This window comes from Anas platyrhynchos, chromosome 8 (genome assembly GCF_047663525.1).
Source record: "Anas platyrhynchos isolate ZD024472 breed Pekin duck chromosome 8, IASCAAS_PekinDuck_T2T, whole genome shotgun sequence".
Lineage (NCBI taxonomy): Eukaryota > Metazoa > Chordata > Aves > Anseriformes > Anatidae > Anas > Anas platyrhynchos.
In genome coordinates this window covers 39804482-39824377 of record NC_092594.1, presented here as the reverse complement: position 1 = coordinate 39824377, position 19896 = coordinate 39804482, and the positions used below count along the sequence as shown (strand labels likewise).

At 49.2% G+C, this 19896-nt stretch overlaps 1 protein-coding gene, 1 long non-coding RNA gene and 1 other non-coding gene across 6 annotated transcripts; all 3 read right to left on the bottom strand.

The window, feature by feature from the left end:
- Positions 1-4904: 4904 nt before the first annotated feature.
- On the bottom strand, positions 4905-9007 carry LOC113840876 (N-alpha-acetyltransferase 20, NatB catalytic subunit). Its single transcript, XM_038183061.2, has 6 exons — positions 8879-9007; positions 8735-8759; positions 8590-8680; positions 7245-7380; positions 6008-6153; positions 4905-5229 (listed from the first exon to the last, which is right to left on the bottom strand). Exons 1-6 carry the CDS (start codon positions 8929-8931, stop codon positions 5144-5146), a joined length of 537 nt encoding a protein of 178 aa, XP_038038989.2. The 5' UTR covers positions 8932-9007; the 3' UTR covers positions 4905-5143.
- Positions 9008-12751: 3744 nt separating this feature from the next.
- Positions 12752-12942, bottom strand: LOC113841406 (U2 spliceosomal RNA). The gene has a single exon (XR_011811233.1). It is a non-coding gene; the product is annotated as a U2 spliceosomal RNA (small nuclear RNA).
- A 1440-nt stretch (positions 12943-14382) lies between these two features.
- Positions 14383-19587, bottom strand: LOC106020210 (uncharacterized). Of its 4 annotated transcripts, none has more exons than XR_011811121.1 (5): positions 18668-19586; positions 18242-18570; positions 17373-17518; positions 16419-16854; positions 14383-16325 (listed from the first exon to the last, which is right to left on the bottom strand). It is a non-coding gene; the product is annotated as an uncharacterized lncRNA (long non-coding RNA). The 4 variants fall into 4 exon arrangements; XR_011811123.1 differs by having other exon boundaries at positions 14383-16575; positions 16678-16854; positions 18668-19585; XR_011811122.1 differs by having other exon boundaries at positions 14383-16854; positions 17332-17518; positions 18668-19587.
- Between the last annotated feature and the right edge of the window lie 309 nt (positions 19588-19896).

The window sequence follows — 19896 nt, the reverse complement described above, 5'->3', positions numbered from 1 at the left end:
AGCGAACGGCTGCGTGGTGTTTAGCTGACAGCCGGGTTAAACCACAACACACCTTTTACCCTAACATAATAATTCTGTGAAGGCATTAATGCTTGATTTAGAACTGAATACGTTGCCCCATATCAATAAGAAATTTCACTTCCATTCCTCCCCTAGCTTCATTATAATCAGTGGAGGATCCGCTAGGGTAGATTCCCCAGGTCCCCGTTATTCCTGTTGAAATCAGGGACCAATGATTACCCTAGAAAAAGGCTAGTCAATTTGTCCTCCGAAGCCAGGTCCAAACCATTTTGTTTTATTTATTTATTTAATTTCTTTACATTTCAGTGTTGGTCCAAAAATTCCATAGGGGTTTCTTTTAGACCTTGTTGGAAGCATATTCTCAATTCCCAATTCATCCAGATTTTAGTATTTACTTAGCTGTTCATAATTTTAGGGATGATTGGGGTCTCAGTGGGGTCGGTCAGGGGAATGCAGTTGTCCACAGTTCCCTGAGCGGTCCCATCGGTAATCTGAGCTCGCACATGAACTTAGGTTGTTTTAAGAGTTAACTGCTTTTCTGTTTCCATAACAACTCTCTCTCGGACCCATCATGATCCCTTTGCCCCAAAGGGCTAACACCCATGATTTTAAGATCTCTGCCTAGAGCAGAGGCAGAACTATTAACATTCCTACATCCTCTTTCCCTGCTCATTCAACTTCAAACACCTTTAACACTTTCAACAACCCTTTTAACACTTCCTTTATCTTTCTCCAGCCTGTACTTCTCTAATGCCAACATCAAAGGCTCAGTCAGGGGCCAACTTAATTCCGTACCTTTTCCCACCAAGATGCTGAAACAACATCAGTATACAACATTTCATCCTATTCTCCTTCTCAAAACCAACATTAACTGTAGCAAAACATTAGAGTTTAAAGTTCCATTTAGGGGCCACTTTTCTCCACATTCCAGCTTATAAAGCGGCCACCATTGATTACAATATTTTATCAATGTTTTCCTGTTCACACTTTCGCCGGCAGATCCTCCAATATCCTTCCAGTGACTCAAAACACATCCTAACGCACTTTTCTTTAAAATTTCACTGCTTGTGTGCCCCCCCCATTTTCCAGTTCACACTTTCAGAATACACATATCACTTACAAAAATGTATCACAAAAACGTATCACTCACAAAATTACAGGCACGCAATATCTTTCAGTAGCGATGTCACAAAGCTACTATTACCAGCAATATTGCTAAAATCACAATAACAATAGTCAGAGTCAAATTCCACATGCGATAAGTCAGAAAACCGAACTGTGTAACACCGTAACGATATCTCTCTTATAACAATGTCACGAACCTACTATTACCACCAGAAAAATAGCCAAAATCACAGTAACAATAACCAGAGTTAAATACCATACTCCATGAGTCAGAAAACCGAAATAGACAACACAATTCCAGATGGACCTTAAAGCGAGCTCTTTCCTTAAGGTCCCCAAATATACTTATGGTGCTTACCACAAAGTATATACCAAACACTGCCTCGCAGAAGATCACCTTCCTACTTACAGACAGTTCCAGATACAGATGGACCTCAAGGTCCCCAGATATACTTGTGGTACTAACCACAAAGTATATACCAAATACTGTCCTGCAGAAGTCACCTTCCGACTTACTGGACAGTCCCAGATGACCGGTCTACCAGAAAACCAAACCAGAATAAAGAATATACTCACTTACAATGATGGGGTCCTTGTCTGCCTCTGCAGTGATCTGGTGAGTCGAGGAGTCCCCCCGGGAAATCCCGGGGGTACCCTAGGGAGTCCTGTCCCCAACGGGTCCTGCGGACCGGCAGAGAGGTAGTCCCATCTGGGGTGCCAGATTGATTCAAAGATCGAAGCCGAAATTCCTTTAAGTGGTATATTCTTTATTGCAGCGCTGGATGCACGGGGGATCTCTCCACCTATCGTGCATACCCAAAGCGGAAAGCAGTCTTGAATTTATACAATCAATCTATCAATATTCTACAAGCACTATACATATGCATTACCTATCCCCGCCTTCCCTCGCTTCTCATGCTAATTAGCCTTTTGGCACCTTGCGCCTGCGTAGAGCCTTCCAAGAATTGTGGGCAGGGGTCTTTGGGACGTGGGCAGGGGTCTTTGGGAGGAAGACCCCGAGTCTTCCTCACAGTGTACTTTTCACCTTTGGTCAGGAATCTGCTGAATTGGCACGTTTCTTAATTGCGAGAGCTGGTTGTTGCCAATTCTTCCGTTTGTTGTATCTTTATAATGAATTCCAATGTCCAGTTTTGAGATTTATAGTCCTTACGTTTGTTTCTCTGTCCGTCTGCCGCTTCCTTATCATGAGTTCCAGTGTCTTGTTTCGAGATATACAGTCCATGTCTGGGGATTGTCCTTGCCTCCCCAATGCCTCCCCAATACCTCCTTAATCAGGGCAAAGCACGAGAAAGTAGGAAGAGAGCAAAAGAAGCAGCTGTGTTTTTTTTTCCTTTGTTTTTTAAAATCTGGTTCATCTCAAAAACATTCCGAGAGCAGATGAGACCTGCGTTGTTCCTAGAAGCAAAACTCCCCTTTTGCTTTTGCTGCAGCTTTTAATGTTGAACTGATAATGTCACCAAGCAAGTAACTGAAACTTCTTCAACTGGAATTAGTTTAAACACGCTCACCGTCATCTGCAAACACAGAGAACCAGCATTCACTAGCCCTAACCCTAACCCCTAACCCTAACCCCAACCCTCACCCTAAACTCTAACCCTAGCCCCAGCCCTAGTCCCTAACCCCAACCCTAGTCCCCGAGAACTGCATTTCCCGGTATGCTCTGGGCACCCAACATGGCCTCCCGGAAGTCCGGAGTCCCAGAACTACATTTCCCGGTATGCTCTGGGCACCCAACATGGCCTCCCGGAAGTTCGGAGTCCCAGAACTACATTTCCCGGTATGCTCCGGGCACCCAACATGGCCTCCCGGAAGTTCGGAGTCCCAGAACTACATTTCCCTGAATGCTCCGGGCACCCAACATGGCCTCCCGGAAGTCCGGAGTCCCAGAACTACATTTCCCGGCATGCTCTGGGCAATCAACGCGGCCTACCGGAAGCCTTGTGACGGAAAACTACACCTACCAGCATTCCCTGCACAGCCGGCACGGCCAATCAGAGGCCGAGTTGTCGAGAACTCCATTTAACAGCACTCCCTGGAACCCTAGCCCTTACCGCCCTTACACAAAGAAGCCGCAAGCCCTAACCCTAAAAATCCTCGAAACCCCTACAGACCTAACCCAAACTAAACCCCTGAAGACCTATGCCTAAAACCCCTAACCCAATAAATTAAGACGCTCAATTCCCAAACCCACAAAATTAAGTCGATCAAATCCCAAACCCAAAAAAATAGGACGCTCAAATCCCAAACCCCCTTCCAAAAAAGAAAATAAGAAAAAAAAATCAAACAAAACAAAAACAACAAAAGGGGTAGACCTGGTGGCATCTGCCCTGTAACCCTGCAAAAATTACGAGGGACATTGAACAACAAAGCAAACACACAAAATAACATTGACATCCTATCCATAAAAGTGCTATAACAATTAATCACCTCCAAAGAGCTTCTTGCAATAAATGCACGTACTACTAGATTGGTTCTCTCTAAAAGATCGTACAAGACTCTGACCCACGAAAAGAACCCTGCATGTAGCTAACAGAAGAATAAACAAAGCACCGACCCCAAAGAGCAGCCCACGCAGGAGGAGCTCTCTGATAGAATGCCTAGGGCTCGTATAACATTTGGCCCCGCCCAGCACCCAAACCCAATCACCTGGGAAATAGGAGGGGGCAAACCAGAAGAAAGAGAGCAGGAACAGCAGCTGTGTTCTTTTATTTATTTATTTATTTTTCCCTACCCCTAGTTTACAGCATGCGGAGTGCAGACAAAAGAACTGTGGCGTTCTCTAGAAGCAAAATTTACCATATTTTTACCTCAGCTTTGAACATAGAAAAGACAATACAACCAAGAAAGTAAATGAAATATTTTCAACAGGAATTGGCTCAAACCATTCATTTACATATGAAGAAAAATCTAGGAGCGTAGGAAATTACACATCAAAAAGAGACGTAATAAGCAACGCGCATGCGTGGCCACCGACCGCCTGCAGTAACCATTTCCCACCAGCAGGTGGCGGCAGAGGCCGCCCGAGCGCTCCACCGCGCATGCGCGGCCGCCGGCCGCCTGCAGTACTCTCTTAACACCAGAAGGTGGCGGCAGAGGGCGCCCGCGGGGAATACTGCGTATACGCGCCCCCCGGCTGCCTGCAGTACTCGTTTTCCACCAGCAGGTGGCGGCAGAGATCGCGTTGGCGGCGACCGGCCGCCCGCAGTACCCCTTTCCGAACAGCAGGTGGCGGCAGTGGGCGCCCGCGGGCGCCACCGCTTATGCGTGGCGTTCGGCCGCCTGCAGTATTTACTTCGCACCAGCAGGTGGCGTTCCACCCTTAGGTTAAATACCTGCAGTATTGGCTCAGAACGCAAGAAACCCTTACTGTGCCTTATTTCAGTGGATGCAGCATTCCAAGTTTATGTATGGTACCAAGAACTGGTCTTGAATCAGGTCCTCCGTAGATGGGAATCCTTGAGTTCTTTATTTGCCTGGATTTTCCCCATTGAGCGTGGACCAAATTGAGTTCAGCCCCTCCTTGTGCCACAGAACTTGAGAAAAATGTCCAAATTGTCTGTAACAGGTGTTTTTTCTATGAAAGTATTAATACACTACCTCCCCTTGTCCCTCTTCCTGTGTATTGTACAATAATATTTTCACTGGTCATGAATAATAGCTTTTTTAGGAGTTTTACTATTACTGGCCAGTTATTTTTGATTTGAGAAAAATTAAAAAAACACACACCGTGCACCATGTCACCAGGTGATTCCATTTAATAGTCTCTGCATTACCAATATTTAAAAAGAAAATTCACTAGGGGAAGTTCACAAGTCTGCAGCTATTACCAATAAAGACGGTGTAAGTAAACTTCTCAATATTGCTTTTGGTATTTCATGAGAAAAAAAAACATTGCGGCTATGTTTTCTCATCTGTAAGGTAGACAGAAAAGCAATCCAAAATTCTGAGCATGATGCCTGAGAATCACAATTTACAGTTACTCAATGTCTTCCGGTCTCACAGGATGAGGAAGAGGTATAATAGATTTCTTCTCCGTATCTCTGGAAAGAGCTTTTCTCATATCTGTAGCAAGAGGAAAAAGATCTGCAACAACTGTAGTTGTCTGTCCACAGCCTTTGTATTTTGTACGTTACTTTAATCTGAAAAGATGAATGGATGAACAGAAAAGATACACAGCAAGCCCAAAGAAGCTTTCGTGGAGGACGCTTACAGGAAAAAATACCTTGCAATAACAAGCACCTAGTACTCCTATTTTGTTAACACAGTACTTGAAATTACCATGTCCTTTATCCTTTAAATTGAAAAGGCCACCCAATTCTCTGTCACTGTGGACCATTAGCCTCTGTAAGATTTTAATTGGCTGAGAAAAACAATTCCTCAAGTCCATATAATCAAGGGACAACAAAACAAAAGCGGGGGGGGGAGGGGGGGGAAGGACTGTCACAGAAAAGGAGGGAAGAGAAAGGAAGAAGGAAAGCACAGCCATTCCTCTTCCCAGTGGCATCAGGAAGAAGTCCAGGCACCTGCCAGGAGCATTCTTTCCATTAGACAAGTAACCGAATGTTATTTATCCTTACTCACAGAATAACATGTCTTTGTACTGGATGGCTTACTCATCTGGTATTTTATTTTACCGTGGATACAATGCAACGTGCAAACCACAAGGTTGATTTTTTTAACAGATATTAATCCTCAGCAGGAAAAGCTATCTAAAGGAAGAAGTAAAATCCCATTAAACAACAACCACCTTAACTTTTTCCCTATACACAAAACACAGGGACAACCCTAGGACACACAAGAGGATCTTTCCATTCAACATGGGGGTAGAACAAGTACTTACCATAAGCATCCTCGTCAGGCTCTCCATTGCTAGCAGAATAGTACTCTAACACTGTCCGGTACACACTGTAGCCCAGTTGCTTATACATGTTTACCGCAACCTGATTTGATACTCTCACAAAGAGATCAACGAAAAATCCGCCCTTTCTTTTAAAAAATAAACAAAACACAGTAAGAACGAGCAGGTGAATATATTTCCAATTAAAAACCCACAACATGTAACCAAGAACAGGTCTGATTAGGCAATACACTAATCAGGTATGTTTCACGCTGTAATAACAGATGCATTCCTTTTCGCACATGACAAGCCCAGTATTGGCAGAAGTTATTTTTTTTGGTCACATGAACAATCTTCTACACCATCCAGTACACTCAGAATTATTAACAAAAAGAACAGGGCCAGCCAAATACCCACAGAAGCCTCATTTTCATATATATATATATATATATATATATATGAATAATTATATAATATATATATATAATATTATATGAATATAAATATATATGTGTGTGTGTATATATATATATATATATATATAATTATTTTAATTATAATCCGTATTTTAGATGCATTTACATTGCACTAGCTTAGGGACTGCCCCCTTCAAAATGAACAGGGGAAGAAAAATCAGTCTCACAATTCAGTTGCCTAACAGGAGACAGCCCTCAGTATGCAAGTTCTTCAAAGAATCAAGCAATTTGGGGATTCAACCAACCACAACAGGGTTGCTCTACTGGCACGAGCTAGGGACATTTCCCTAATGTGTTTATTTTCTGCAGGTACGAGTAAGCTTATTTTCCATCTCATGCTGGCTAAGTTACTGTCTGCAGCACTACATTTGCGTAATATTGCGTCCAAGGGAACCTGCACAAAGCCCACAGCCGCTAAACAAGTATGTTGGGGGCACTGTGGAAGACACTGTTGGTAGGAAAAGAACTTCACAAAATATCAAGAAAAGGATAGTTTATACTGTGTCTTTGCTGAAATTTAGACTACTTCCCATTCATCATGGCAAGTGAGCTTTCATAGAAATCAAGACATTTTAAAATGCCGAGCAAAGTTTTTAGCTCTTGTTCTCTAACTACAGGGAATTTCAGTCAGTTGGGGGCGCTATTTAATAGAGAAGTCCGGGAGTCTGGGTATGTTTCATGTAAAACAAATACCTAAACCAGGGACAAAAGTCTACAGAAAGAATACTTTACAAGATCAGCTTAAAGAGAAGGGTAATACTCACTTTTCTGAGATTTCTTCCAATAGTTCCATCAACTTGGCAGCCAAACCCAGCCGTCGAAATTCTGGTGCAACCGAGAGAGCAGTAACATGTCCGTGCCATTCTTCCCTGGCCACAGAGCCTTCTGCTTTACCCATTACTGCGGACAGACAGAGTATCAGCACAGCAGCACCTCTGGGACAACGCACCCCAGGTGTACATCGTTACAGAGGAGTATATGAACACATGCTGCAACAACTGTGGCGAAAAGCTGAACAAGGCATGTCTGTATTATCGCTCTATGACTTAGCAACTCTGTACGGTTACAGGTCAAATATCAGAGCTTCAGAGAAAGGCAGGAAAGGCCCCTGAAGGTCACATTTCCATCTGGATTCCAAGCTCTACTGGAAAGACCCCCAGATGCTAGTTCCTGATTTCACCAACTGCACGCTAACAGAACCTATTCTGACACCCAACTTCACCTACCGCAGACAATGCAGATGGTTCTCATCAGTTCTGCTTCATTGCATCAGACATCATTCTGCTCGTTTTACACTATTCTCTCGACTAGCATTAAAAAAGTTACATCATTTTTCAAAACTTGTTTTTTGAGGAGTGCCTTCTAAATAAAAGCCTTAAGCAATTCTCACGAGTCTTTAAACGAGCAGAATTCGGGGTCTGACTGGAATAATGGAAGAACAGAGGGCTACAAGCCAAAAAACTAGTTCATCACCCTAGCAACTAAAGGAAATTTCTGGTCGTTTTGAGGGGGTAGAACTTGGGCAGCTTTGCTAATCTGGCAAAAGACAGCTTAGACCCTGCAAACACGTTACATGTAGCCAAAAGAGGTGGGTTTTTCTGTTTGTTTGTTATTTTGGGGAGAGGGGGAAGAGTCGGGTGGGGAGCGGGGGTGTCTTTGGAGCTTGTTTCTACATAGCACCACACAAGCGTTAGATTGTGAACAACCCTCCAAACCTCCTGTCGCACGCAGTACTTCAGAAACACCCGTCACTCACAGCACCAACGCTTTAGGCTTCAACACATAGAACGGGCCATTTCCCCAGTCTCTGCAAAGGCCTCCCGGGATGCCGGGGCAGCGATAACGAGGAGGGCGAACCGGCAGACAGCCCGAGTAGCGGGTACTGCTGGCGAACGCCACCGCGGCAAGGCAAGGCAAGGCAAGGCAAGGCTCGGCTCCCCGGCCCAGGGCTGGCTCTCGGCGGGCGAAGGGAAGCCCGAGCCCGCGCCCGGAGCTCAGCGCCGCTCGCAGCGCGCCCGCCCCGCGGCCCGAGAGCAGCCGGAGCCCCCGCCGAGCGCTGCGGCCCCGGAGCGGCGGGGCCGGGTCCGGGTCCGGGTCCGGGGCACTCACTGTAACCCATCAGCTCCCCGCCGGGCGCCTCCGCCACGATGAAGTACTCGGGCCAGTGCGCCAGGTACTGCAGGTAGAAGGGGATCCCGTACTACGGCGCCCCTCGAGGCCTCCCGCCAGGCGGCCGGCGGCAGCGGAAGGATACGGTCTCCGTCAGCGGGTCCAGGTTGCTGCGGGGAGAGCGAGGGGGGGGGAGGGAGAGGGAGAGAGAGAGAGAGAGCGCGGCGCTCAGCGCGGGCCCGGCCGGGCTGCGGGGCCGGGGCCGGGGGGGGGAGGTGGTGTCCCTGACATGTTGTTGAAGCGGAACAGGTCGTCGCAGGTGAAGGCGCGGAGCGACGCCATGGCGCTGCTGGGCCGCCGGCGCTGCCCCTGCAATGCTCCCACCGCCCCGGCGCCTCTTCCTTCCGGCGCGGAGGAGGGGCAGCTCCGCCGACCCCGCCCCGCGGCCCGGCCCCGCCCTGCAGCCGCCCGCCCGGGCCGGGGCCGCGCCGCCGGGGGCCGTGCGGCCGGGCCAAGGCTCGCGGGGGGCGCCGCGGCCGCCTCCTCGCCAAGCGACCCGCGCGGGCCCCCTCTGCTTTCCCCCGGCTCCCCCACGGCACCTCCGTGTCCTTCCTTCGGGCGCTCTGGGGCTCTGCGGGACATCGGACCCGCACCCTGCCCTCTGAACCGCGCCGGTGCTTGCAGCTGCGGCTGCTTGAATTGCTCCCCTGCCAGGAGTGCCGTTTGTTACACGGAAGGAAAAAAAAAAATACCCTTCCAGTCAGCCCGTTACTAGGCTACCGACACCCATGCTTGCGTCTCGGCGTGCACCAAGGTCCCGAAGGGACCTCGAAATATCATCGGGTCCAACCCCCCTGCCAAAGCAGGTTCCTTAGAGCAGGCTGCCCAGGTAGGATGCACATGTAGCAACAGCCACCTGGTTAGTCTGCCAGTCGAGCTAGCCCTGCCCAATGAAAACTCCTACACGCGGAGAAAAGGATAAAGTCCTTGCAGCGCATATTAAAAAAAAAAAAAAAAAAAAAAAAGCCATACTGGTGAAAACGGTCTGACTTATGCCTGCCTCAGGCAAAGGCAAAGCCGTCCATGGGGCTGCTTTTGCTCAAGGACGTGGGTGCACTCAGCAGCTGATGCAGAAGTATGGGGCAGCCTGAAAACCCTCAAGGGCATCTGGGGTGAGAACAGGCAGTCCTTTGGGTTGTACAATTGCTGTAGTTGCTGTGTAATGCTGTATGTCGTCTGCAGTTGCGTGTCGACTCAAGGGCGTTACAGGAAGAGTCGCTCAGATTCGTGAAGAATGACAGCACGTGCACAGACGTGCGGGGCTTTCCTCGCATACGGGGCTCACCGTGCCTGCGCGCGCCCACCCGCCCACCCCAACTTTCGGCGAGTCCTCCCCCAGCCTCAGCACACAGGCAGCCCTGCTGCCCAGGACTGCCACGATCCCAGGAACTCCCGCTTGCACGCACCTTCTTCCTTGCCATGGTCCCAGCAACGCTCAGTAACCTCACCGTGCTCCAAGGCTTCTCTAAAGACCTTTCCAGACCCAGCTTGGCTGCCCCAAGCAGCAGAGGGGCTGCAAGGCAGACAAACTGCAACTACAGCCCCCTCATCGCCTTCCTCCACCACCAGCCCCACAGCTGCCACCCTCACCGAGGTGCAGCCCTTTTATGAGGAGGGGCTGCCCAGATCACCACCCTCATTAGCCACACCTGGGGCTCCAGTGACAGGTTTTTACTCTCTTTTCCTAATCTTCTTCCCAAATGTCCCAATTCTCTGGGATTCAACTCTTCTGTCCACGTACAAACGTTACTATTTCAGATTATTGATGAGCCCCGTTCCAATCAGAAATCCACAGGACTTCGGGAAGACACCTGAAGCACTCAGCCCTCCGTCTTCTAGACAAACAAAACCACCTTTTCCACAAAATTTACATTTCAGCAGGGCCGAATTTCAAGCCGAGTGCCAATTTTTCTCATGCACTTTGTTAGTAAGCTTGCACAAAACAAGGAATCACTCCTACGTATCCATCAATATGGGGGCTTGAAAAGGTATTGAGGCCTAAATAAATTCGCTCTCCCCCTTCTTACCAAATTCCCAAGGGCTCAAGGCCAAACCACCACAGCAGCGACTCTCTCCGTTCTGCCACTTTGATAATCGGTCAGCCCCTCTCCCCCGATACCTGGGAAACCGACCAAACACCACAGCAAATATACCCAGACTTCTAAACTGTCACTTAGATAACGCCGCCACCTTCCTCCTTGTCACACTCCAAACATTTAAGAACAAAAATGGGATTACGAGATGCACCGCCGGGCGCATATATTGGGCACCACCAGTCAACACTTGGATCAAACAGCACTTCCTTTCGGTCTGTCGTGCGCTTCGTTCGTCCCTGGCTGCTCCCCTCCCGGAGGATACGGGACCGCGGATCGGAACGCCGCACTCGCTTCGCGGCGATGCTGCGTCTCACTCACCCAGCACAATCATGCTGTCACGCAAAGAGGCCCCCTGCACTCCTCGCTCATACCACAAGAATGTATCACTTAAAACAACAACCAAACGTGTTCGTAAGTCACTTCACAACAGCACTTTGTCTCAAACACACACACGCCAATGCTTTCAACGTGACATACCCAGACACCTACAAATAAGACACGCAATTATTACCGCTCCAGTTAACATCCCCCAGCAGCTGCTGCTATTACCCGGGTAACCTTGTCACAATTTCGAGAGGCCCGCTTACCTTTCTCCTGCGTCTTATGCAGTCATTAGCAGGTCCGTCCTGGCTCCCAAAACTGGGAGGCAGCGGTAACCTCGCATTTGCTCCATCTACTCCCAAGATCTCTAGCGGCCGCTCTATCGGCCAGCGACCCCCCCCCCCCCCCCGACATCTCTGTCGGCCAGCGACCCCCCCTCGACATCTCTGTCGGTCAGCCTGTAGCGTACCCTCCTCCCATACGGGGACTCTGCTGCACACCAGACGTCTCTGCGCGACTTACCAGCCGCCCCGGCCACCCGTACGACTTACAGGCCCTTCCTGTACTGTAAAGCTTACCGTTTGTCCGCGGCCTCAGGAGGTCTTTGTCTGCTCCCACGGTGAGCGGCTCAGAGCGGAGGCTCCCCCGAGGAAAATGCTCGGGGTGCACCTAGGGGCGTCCGCTCCGCAGCCGATCCCGCAGCCGAGCGAGCGGAACGTCTCTCCCGGCCGGCTCGCCAAACTGACTTGCGGCAAACAGAGTCCACAATCAGCAAGACTGCAAAAGTAGGTCTGTTTATTCAGCGCTGGGCAGCACGGGGGGGTAGTCCCGCCAAAGTCGTGTGCACCGGACGCGGCAACTTGCCGCGGTTATACGCAGCAAAGAGTTACATTTGCACGAAGTTTCACAGTGCGCCTACACGTATTCACAGCCTGTCCCCGCCTCACGTTAAAAGGAGTTCGAGAAGTCATTTCCACAAACACCCCCCCACCCGCGCTCGCGCAGTGTCTCCCGGTGGCGGTCGTCGGGGGTCATGGGGATGAAGGTTGGTGGCCCTTCCTCGTCCCCGCTAGCTGCCCTCTTGTCTTTGCGCAGAGTTGGTTGCTCCTTGGCTCCTGTCCATGTGCAGGACCGGTTTCTGCCCGTTTCTTAAGACAGGCTCCCGCTCTTATGAAGAGACTGACCTCGGCAAGGGGCCCGAGGCTTCTTGCTTTAGTTATTTTGCACGAGGCAGCATAGTTGGCAGAGGCAGCAGGGAGCATCCTAGTTGCGTGCTGCCAGCGCTCTCTCTCTACCCGATCAGATTCTCCTAACTCCCTCTCTCACCAGCCCCAGCTGCAAGACAAAGAAAACCTTCAGAACCGTGCTGCCCCCGCCACAGTATGCGACCTGCCGCCCCGGCCGCTGGAGACGGCCGCTTCCCCGGTGCAAAGGGGCGGCAGGCGCTGGCGGGAGCGCGAGGGGGCAGAGAGCCGTTCCGGCCCGCGGGAGGGGCAGCGAGGCGGGAAGCGAGCGCACGCGCTGGGCCGCGCCGTGCCCTCCGCGGAGCCGGGAAGCCTGCGGCGGCCGGGCGGCAGCTGCTCCTCGGGGGCCGCCGCCCCGTCCCGTCCCGCGCCGCGCATCCCCCCATCCCGCCGCCCCCCAGCGGCCAGCTCTGTCTTTGCACTCGCACAGCAACCTCCCGAGGGAGGTGCACCGTTCCCGGAGGCACTGCAATACCGGGACGATGCGCGGAGCGGAGGGAGCAAGCTCCGGATCCAACTCCCGAGCCCAAAAATCCGTTTAATATAAAGTCCTCTCATCGAGGACGTATCAGATATTAAACTGATAAGAACAGATACTACACTTGATCTTAGCCAAAAGGCCGAGAAGCGATGCCCACTCCCCCCCCCCCGCGCCGCCCGCTCCCGCGCCCACCACCCCGACCTCACGGCCACCGCTCCACCGCCCGTCCCCGCCCTCCCGGGCCTCAACCCGCCGCCCTCGCCCGCCCTCGCCGACGCTCCGCTCGCAGCCGCGACCCCCAAGCGCCCCGCCGCTGCTTCGCTGGGGCCTCCCAGCGGCCCGTTCGGGCCCCCGCGCGCCCGATTGGCTGGGCCCCGCCACAAATTTGCATGCCCCGCCCCGCCCCGCGCCCCGCCTCTCCCTCCCCGCGCCTCGCCGGCCGCGTGCCCCGCCCACGAAGCCTCTGCGCCCGCCCTTCGCTCCGCGCTCATTGGCGCAGCTCCGCCTCCTCCTCGCATTCGCCCCGTGTCTTTACAGGGAGGGTGTCCTCGGAGCACCACCCTCGTTATCTACACCTGAGTCTCCAACTCCAACTGAAACAAAGAGTAACCCCTGCGGAGACTCAAATGTCACGACACGCGACTGGAAGCAACTGCCAGAACTGGGATGACGGAGGCCTAAAAAGCCTGCCTTCAAGACAAGAGACCAGAAGGATGGGGACTGAAAACCCCCTAAGAAGACACTTAGGAAATCAATTCCCAAGCAAGAGCTCCTGATGCGGCCCAGATGACTTCTGCAAGAGTGAGGATGGAAACAGATGCCCGCGGCCCCTGCCCCCCCCAAAAATAGGATGCTCAAAACCCAAACCCAACTCAAAACATTAAGACACTCAAAACCCTAACTCTGGAGAACCTAACCTGAAAAAAAAAAAAAAAGATATTAAAACTCTAACCCTAAATAACTGACCAAAAATAAAACCCTATGACCCTAACCCTAAAAAAACTATCAACACTACAACCCAAAAAACTCTAAAACCCTAACATGCTAACCCTGAAACCCTTAAAACCCTAACCCCCAAATCCCTAAAATCCTAAATGTTAAAACTCCAACCCTAAAAACTTTAAAATCCTAAACATAAGCCCTGAGAACGCTTACCCTGAAACCCAACCCTAGTACCCTATCCCTGAAACTTTAAAACCGCGAATCAATCTTTGGGAAATAACATAGGCTCAGGAGAGGATCTCAGTACAGTAGCATTTGTATTTGAGATTACAATGGCGGGTGTCCCGCAAGCAGGAGGGCACCTACCGATTCCATACACAGTTTATATACTTTTTTTTTTCCCCTCCGAAGGACCAGGACCCTCCCGTTTCCCCATTAACTGTGCAATCCAGGTTCATACTCTATCTGGTGCTTCACCGAAAACACACAGCTGCTGGCCTGTTACAAGTCACATTTCTTTTGAGGCTTTTACTCTTTGAGGTGGTAATGTTTCTTACACCGTGATTTCCACTTAATTGTTGTAAGGATTCTGGTTGTCTGCATTTTACAAGGTTGTCTGTTGTAATAAATGACTAAGTCCCAAATAGGATTACAATCAAAGTTTACAATTTATTAAATGAATAGAGGTAAGCAAACAGCACTGGGTGCGCCGGGAGTCTCTGCTCCACCGAGACGCACACAAGTCACAGCAGGCGGCTGGTTTTTATGCTCCTGGGCTAATACATATTCATTACTACTTCTAGAAAAGGCAGGGTTATTATAACTAGTTCCTGGAATCCGAACCCGCCCACTGGCGCATGTGTTATCAGTCTCTGGTGGTCCCTCTGCGGGTCTCTCGTACTGAAGGCTCATAGTCTTCCTCCCAGGCTTTTCCCTTGTCCTTCTCCTTTGTCCATCTTGGCTGGATGTCAGAGACTTGCATAGTGCCCCATGCAATAGTCATAACAGTTAGCAGTTATTCTGAAACCCCTTTGTTCTCTTGTCCCCTATTAACCCGAATTGCTGGACCATTCCTCTGCAAGATGAGAAGAGGCAAAGAGAGCAGGAGGAACAGCAGCCCTGGTTTTGGTCTGGCTTAGTTCAACAGGGGGCAGCACAAGCAACCAGGCTGTTTCTCTTCAAAGACTTGCCTTAGCATTGGTGAAGGAAACTGACCGGGCCGACAACCCTCTTACCTTTTTGCACCACTCCACACCATGGGGACTTCATCTCTCCAAGGCTGCACGAGGGAAGGGCGGAAACAAGAAAAAAAGCACATCCTGAGGCACCTCATAACCACAGCCTACCTACTGCAATACTTGTGTCTCTCTTCCCAGCTGCTTCATCTCTGTGGCTCTCCATCTCCAAACCACATTCTTTTTAACTGCCATGCAGAGTGGCAGTCCTCCGGGCGCCATAGAGCAGCACCATATTTTTTTTTTTTATTAGTATTTTTTAATTTCAAAACAGCAGTCCGCTTCCCTCTGGAGATGGACAGTAGGTCCAGCCAGTCACCGAGTTGCCAACACAGAGCTTCACAGTTCCAGAAGGCGCTCTTTCCTTTCACCGATTCCTTATAAATGTTATCTACCACTGGCAAAAGCAATAAACAGACTGCAAACATGCACTGCCATCTTTGACAAACTTTATGTTTTCAATTTTATTATTTCAAAGAGAGCAGTCCACTTGCCTCTCCATCTGTGAAGTAGATCAAACCAGTCACTACGTTGCCGAACAAGAACTTGACGGTTCCAGAAAGCGCTGTTTCCTTTGACTGGTTCCTCCTAATGTTTACCTACTGCTGGAAAAAAGGCAAAAAGACTCTGTGCCAGCTGCCCTTGAGTACTCGCCCAGAGCTTGAGTATTCGCCCAGAGACAGACCAGATATCTTTTCCAAAACAGTCAGGACAATGTATTATTGCACTGATGGAACACCACTTTAGCTACCATCACTAACTGCCAGGCAGGACAGCTCCAGGCCAAACACACACATAAAGAGACACGCTACAAACATCATGAATGAAACATGGCAAAAGAATTACTTATGCTATAAGAATTACTCACCTGAAGAAGAGCTGCATGCAATAAAGGTACGTACTACTATATAGATTAATTTACTTTAAATGATCCTACTAATTGTCACCTTAAATAGACATACTTATTTCTTTTAACTTGGAAACACATCAACCCGTAGACTTTGACCCACCACCAGGCAGGGACTAGCAATACTAAGTAGAGGAGAAAACAAGTGTTGTGAGCCTGAAGTGTGTACAACCATAGTAAAGACGGCTCCTGAGAGGATGGGGAAACAAAGGGAAAGCTGCTTACCTCTGAGAAGTCGTCCTTGATCTTTGTGCCACGGACATTTGTCTTGAATGCTCAGCGCACAAGTTTAGGGGTCCCCGTCCGTTGAAGGCTTACCTCGGGGAAGTCCTACATGGCTCCACCTGCATTACTGATTTTTTCTGCCAGCAGGCAGTGGCAGAAAATCCTGAGAAACGGCAGACATCTTCCCAAACCATTTTCTCAATAACGGAAGCAGTGCGAACCACACTGAAAAACAGCAGAAAAACACACCCCACGTTGTCTCAGGTAGGAAATAACTGCCCTGAGCAACATGCCCTTCCCAGGGTGAACCCAATGTACCCAAGGCCTTAGGGGGAAAGCAGAAAAGGAACCCAAGACTCTTAGTGCGTCTCCTGAGAATTGCAATTTCCATTTACTCCATGTCTTCTGCTCTCACAGGATAAGGCAGAGGTATAATTAATTCCTTATCCATCTCTGAAAAGAGCTTTTCTCATATCTGTGATAAAGAAGAAAAATGTTATAATTGTGGGAGTCATTCCACAAAGCCACATGCGGTGATTTAACTATTACAGATAAGATCATTTTTAATCAAAAACACCTCGGCCACAACGTTACCACTGCAAACATAGCACTGCACAAAAATTCAACTCAAGATATAGGAAAAGGCGAGCTAAGAAGACGAATGAAGTTGACCAAAAGCATCTGCAACAACCATCTGGTAGATGGTTGTCCACAGCCATCGGATTTCATGGTCGTCTTTCCTGACGAATGAATCCTGGAAGAAGAGAAAAGATACACAACATGTCCACAACAACTTCTGAGGAGACTATTGAACAGAAAAAAAAAAAAATAGAAACAGTAAGTGGCTAGTACGTCAGTTTCGTTAACAGAGTAACATTAACATACTAGAAATTTCCACGTTCTATGTAGCCCCAAGGCGGTGCTGGGTACATCCACTTACATTATTGAGGTGGCACAATGTCAGAGATAGTTAATAGACAAGGTACACCCGAGGTGCACCCAGTTTGGATCAGCTTGCATATGAGTCTGCTGATACATCAGTACTGTTCTTCCAGAAGCAGACAGGCTGTTGTTATTCATTCCTCAGTGGAGATGAGGCCCTGTAAGGCTTTGCTTTTTATCCTTCCCTCACTCCCCCTCTATTTCCAAGCTTAAACTTACACACAATATAATAACAAGATCCCACAGTGAAACCAAAGCAGAAGCTTAAGGGAACAGATTGGTCACAAACCATTCTCTGTGACAGTAATGTCCGTGTGAGAACTTCTGTACCTGTGGATATGTTCAACAGCATCTTGTACACTGTCCACAACCTCAATGCAGCACTCCAGATCCCCATATTCAGTGCGGAGAGATTTCACTTCTGAGGGGTTGAGCGTCGAGTAAGCAGCAAACTTTGGGCCAGCATGAATCTTCACCTGCAATACCAGAAGTATTTTGTGCTGTAGATTTTACCAATGCTTAACTAACAGGTGAAAAGTGCAGCTTGTTGTTCTGGGCATAGCTAGGACGGAGTTTATTTCTTTCATAGTAGTCCCTACACTGCCACCTTTTGGATTTGTGCCTTAAACAAACCACTGCTTTGGCCGTTGCTAAACAGTGCTCACGCAGTTTCAAGGCTCTCTCTTTTCCCCCCACAGTGAGAAGGCCGAGGGTCTGCTAAAAGTTAGGAGAGGACATAACCACAACTGATTCAAACTTAACCAAAGGGATTGTCTATGCCATAAAAAAATATAGCCTGTTTTCAGAGGCAGCGGATCGGTGAACTAGCAATACGGCACAATAGCTGAAATGCGATAGCATTGGCTATCCATCATGACATGCTCCTAGTTCAGGGTTCATTTTAAATTATTTAAAGCAATTACATCATTTCAAGAAAGACATCTGGCTAGGAAACAGTACAACACTAGTAGTGGGAAAACAGCTACACACTGCACCTAGCCCTTGTACCTATGCTTTTAGAAAGTATGTGGTCTGCAAGTAGTTGTAGCAAGCAACTTGTTTCCGGGTTTGCACGTCTCCCCTGCAGAAGAGTTTACCTGTTTTTACCCTTTTGTTTTGTAAACTGACACCAGCCCTCTCCAAAGCGTATGTTTCAGACACAAAAGAGTTACTGGGCCCAAAGCAAGGCAAGGACTCACAGTTATTCTACGATCCTGATACAGAAGCTCTAATGCATCACCAATCTCTGAGTTTGATTGTAGCAGCAAAGACACCCAAACAATGAGAGGGAGGAGTAGAGGGGCAGGTGCTGATCTCTTCTCTCAAGTGACAGCGACAGGACCCGAGGGAATGGCATAGAGCTGTGACAGGGGAGGGTCAGGCTGGATGTTAGCAAAAGGTTCTGCACCAAGAGGTGGCTGGGCGCTGGAACAGGCTCCCGGGACAGCGGTCACAGCACCGAGCCTGCTGGAGTTCACGGAGTGTTTGGGCAACGCTCCAAGATGTACGGTCTGATTTCTGGGTGGTCCTGTGTGGAGCAAGGGGTTGAACTTGGTAATCCTCGTGGGTCCCCTGCAACTCAGGGTAATCTACGATACTTTAGAGTTGCTGATTAGAATCCCTACCTTTGAAGGCTTTCAGGAAAGGTGCCTGTAAGATGGCATTTTCTTCTGCAACTATACATTTTGTTGATAATGAAACCCTGACCGGTATTTGCGCGTTTCCTGTTCTCAAATCAGATTAGACAGCAGTAAGTCCTCCCCACTGTATTAAGAGGCTGGTGAGTGCTTGTCAAGTCCAGCAGTCCAAAAAACAAAACCCATAAATTTATCCTCCCACCCCTCAAAAAAAAAAAAAAAAAAAAAAAAAAAAAGCAGCTAATAAGCTCTTCCCATGAAGAACATTTTAGTTGTGCTGCCTCAGACAGAAGCCTTTTATTTTATCGCACTGATTTCACGTTTATAACCAGAAGGTGTCCTTGCCCATGGCGGGGGTTAAGTAGATCGCCCCCTTGCCATACGCAGACACCGCGTGTCTTTAACATATAAAACTAGACATTGAAATGCAATTTGGTTGTATCTTGTTAAGAATCTGCCTCTCCGAAGATCAGCACCACAAAGCAAAGCTGCAGACAAGCTTCTCTAAATTAAAAAATCCAATGAATTCCATCTCTCTGCAGAGAGCTTGTCTCATGTCTGTGACAAAGGAGAAAAACGTTCTGATCGTGGGAGCCACTCCGCAAAGCCACATGCGGTGAATTCACCATTACAGTTAAGATCGTGTTCAATCAAAAACACCTCCGCGAGCTACAAGGACGAACGCCCTTCCCCAGCTCTTCTCTGTTTCCAAGCTCGCACCTGCGCCCAGCCCCAACCCGCCAGTCCCAACCCGCCCCTCCCGGCGCGCACGTCCCAGCCCCAGCCTGGGGAAGGCCCTGCCGCGCAGCCCGGAGCCCACCCCTGGATTTCCAGCCAATCAGGGAGTGTTTCCGCCCTTATTGAAGGCATGCCCTGACGTCATGTCCGCCCCGGATTTCCAGCCAGTCATGGAGTGTTTCCGCCCTCGTGTAACACACTTTGTGATGCAACTTCCGCCCTGGATTCTCAGCCAATCAGGGAATGTTCCCTCCCTCAGTGGAGGCCCGGACTGACGTCACTTCTGCCCATAATTCCCAGCCAATCAGGGACCGCTTCCACCCTCAGTGAAGGCACGCGCTGACACGTGCGGTTCTTTGACAGGAAGAACAACGGAGGCGAAAATGACCGGGACAGAGCAGCAGAGAGAAAAGGCGGGAGAAGGGTAAAATGTAACTGACTGCAGGACAGAGATGGAAGAACTGAAATACAGGGAACAG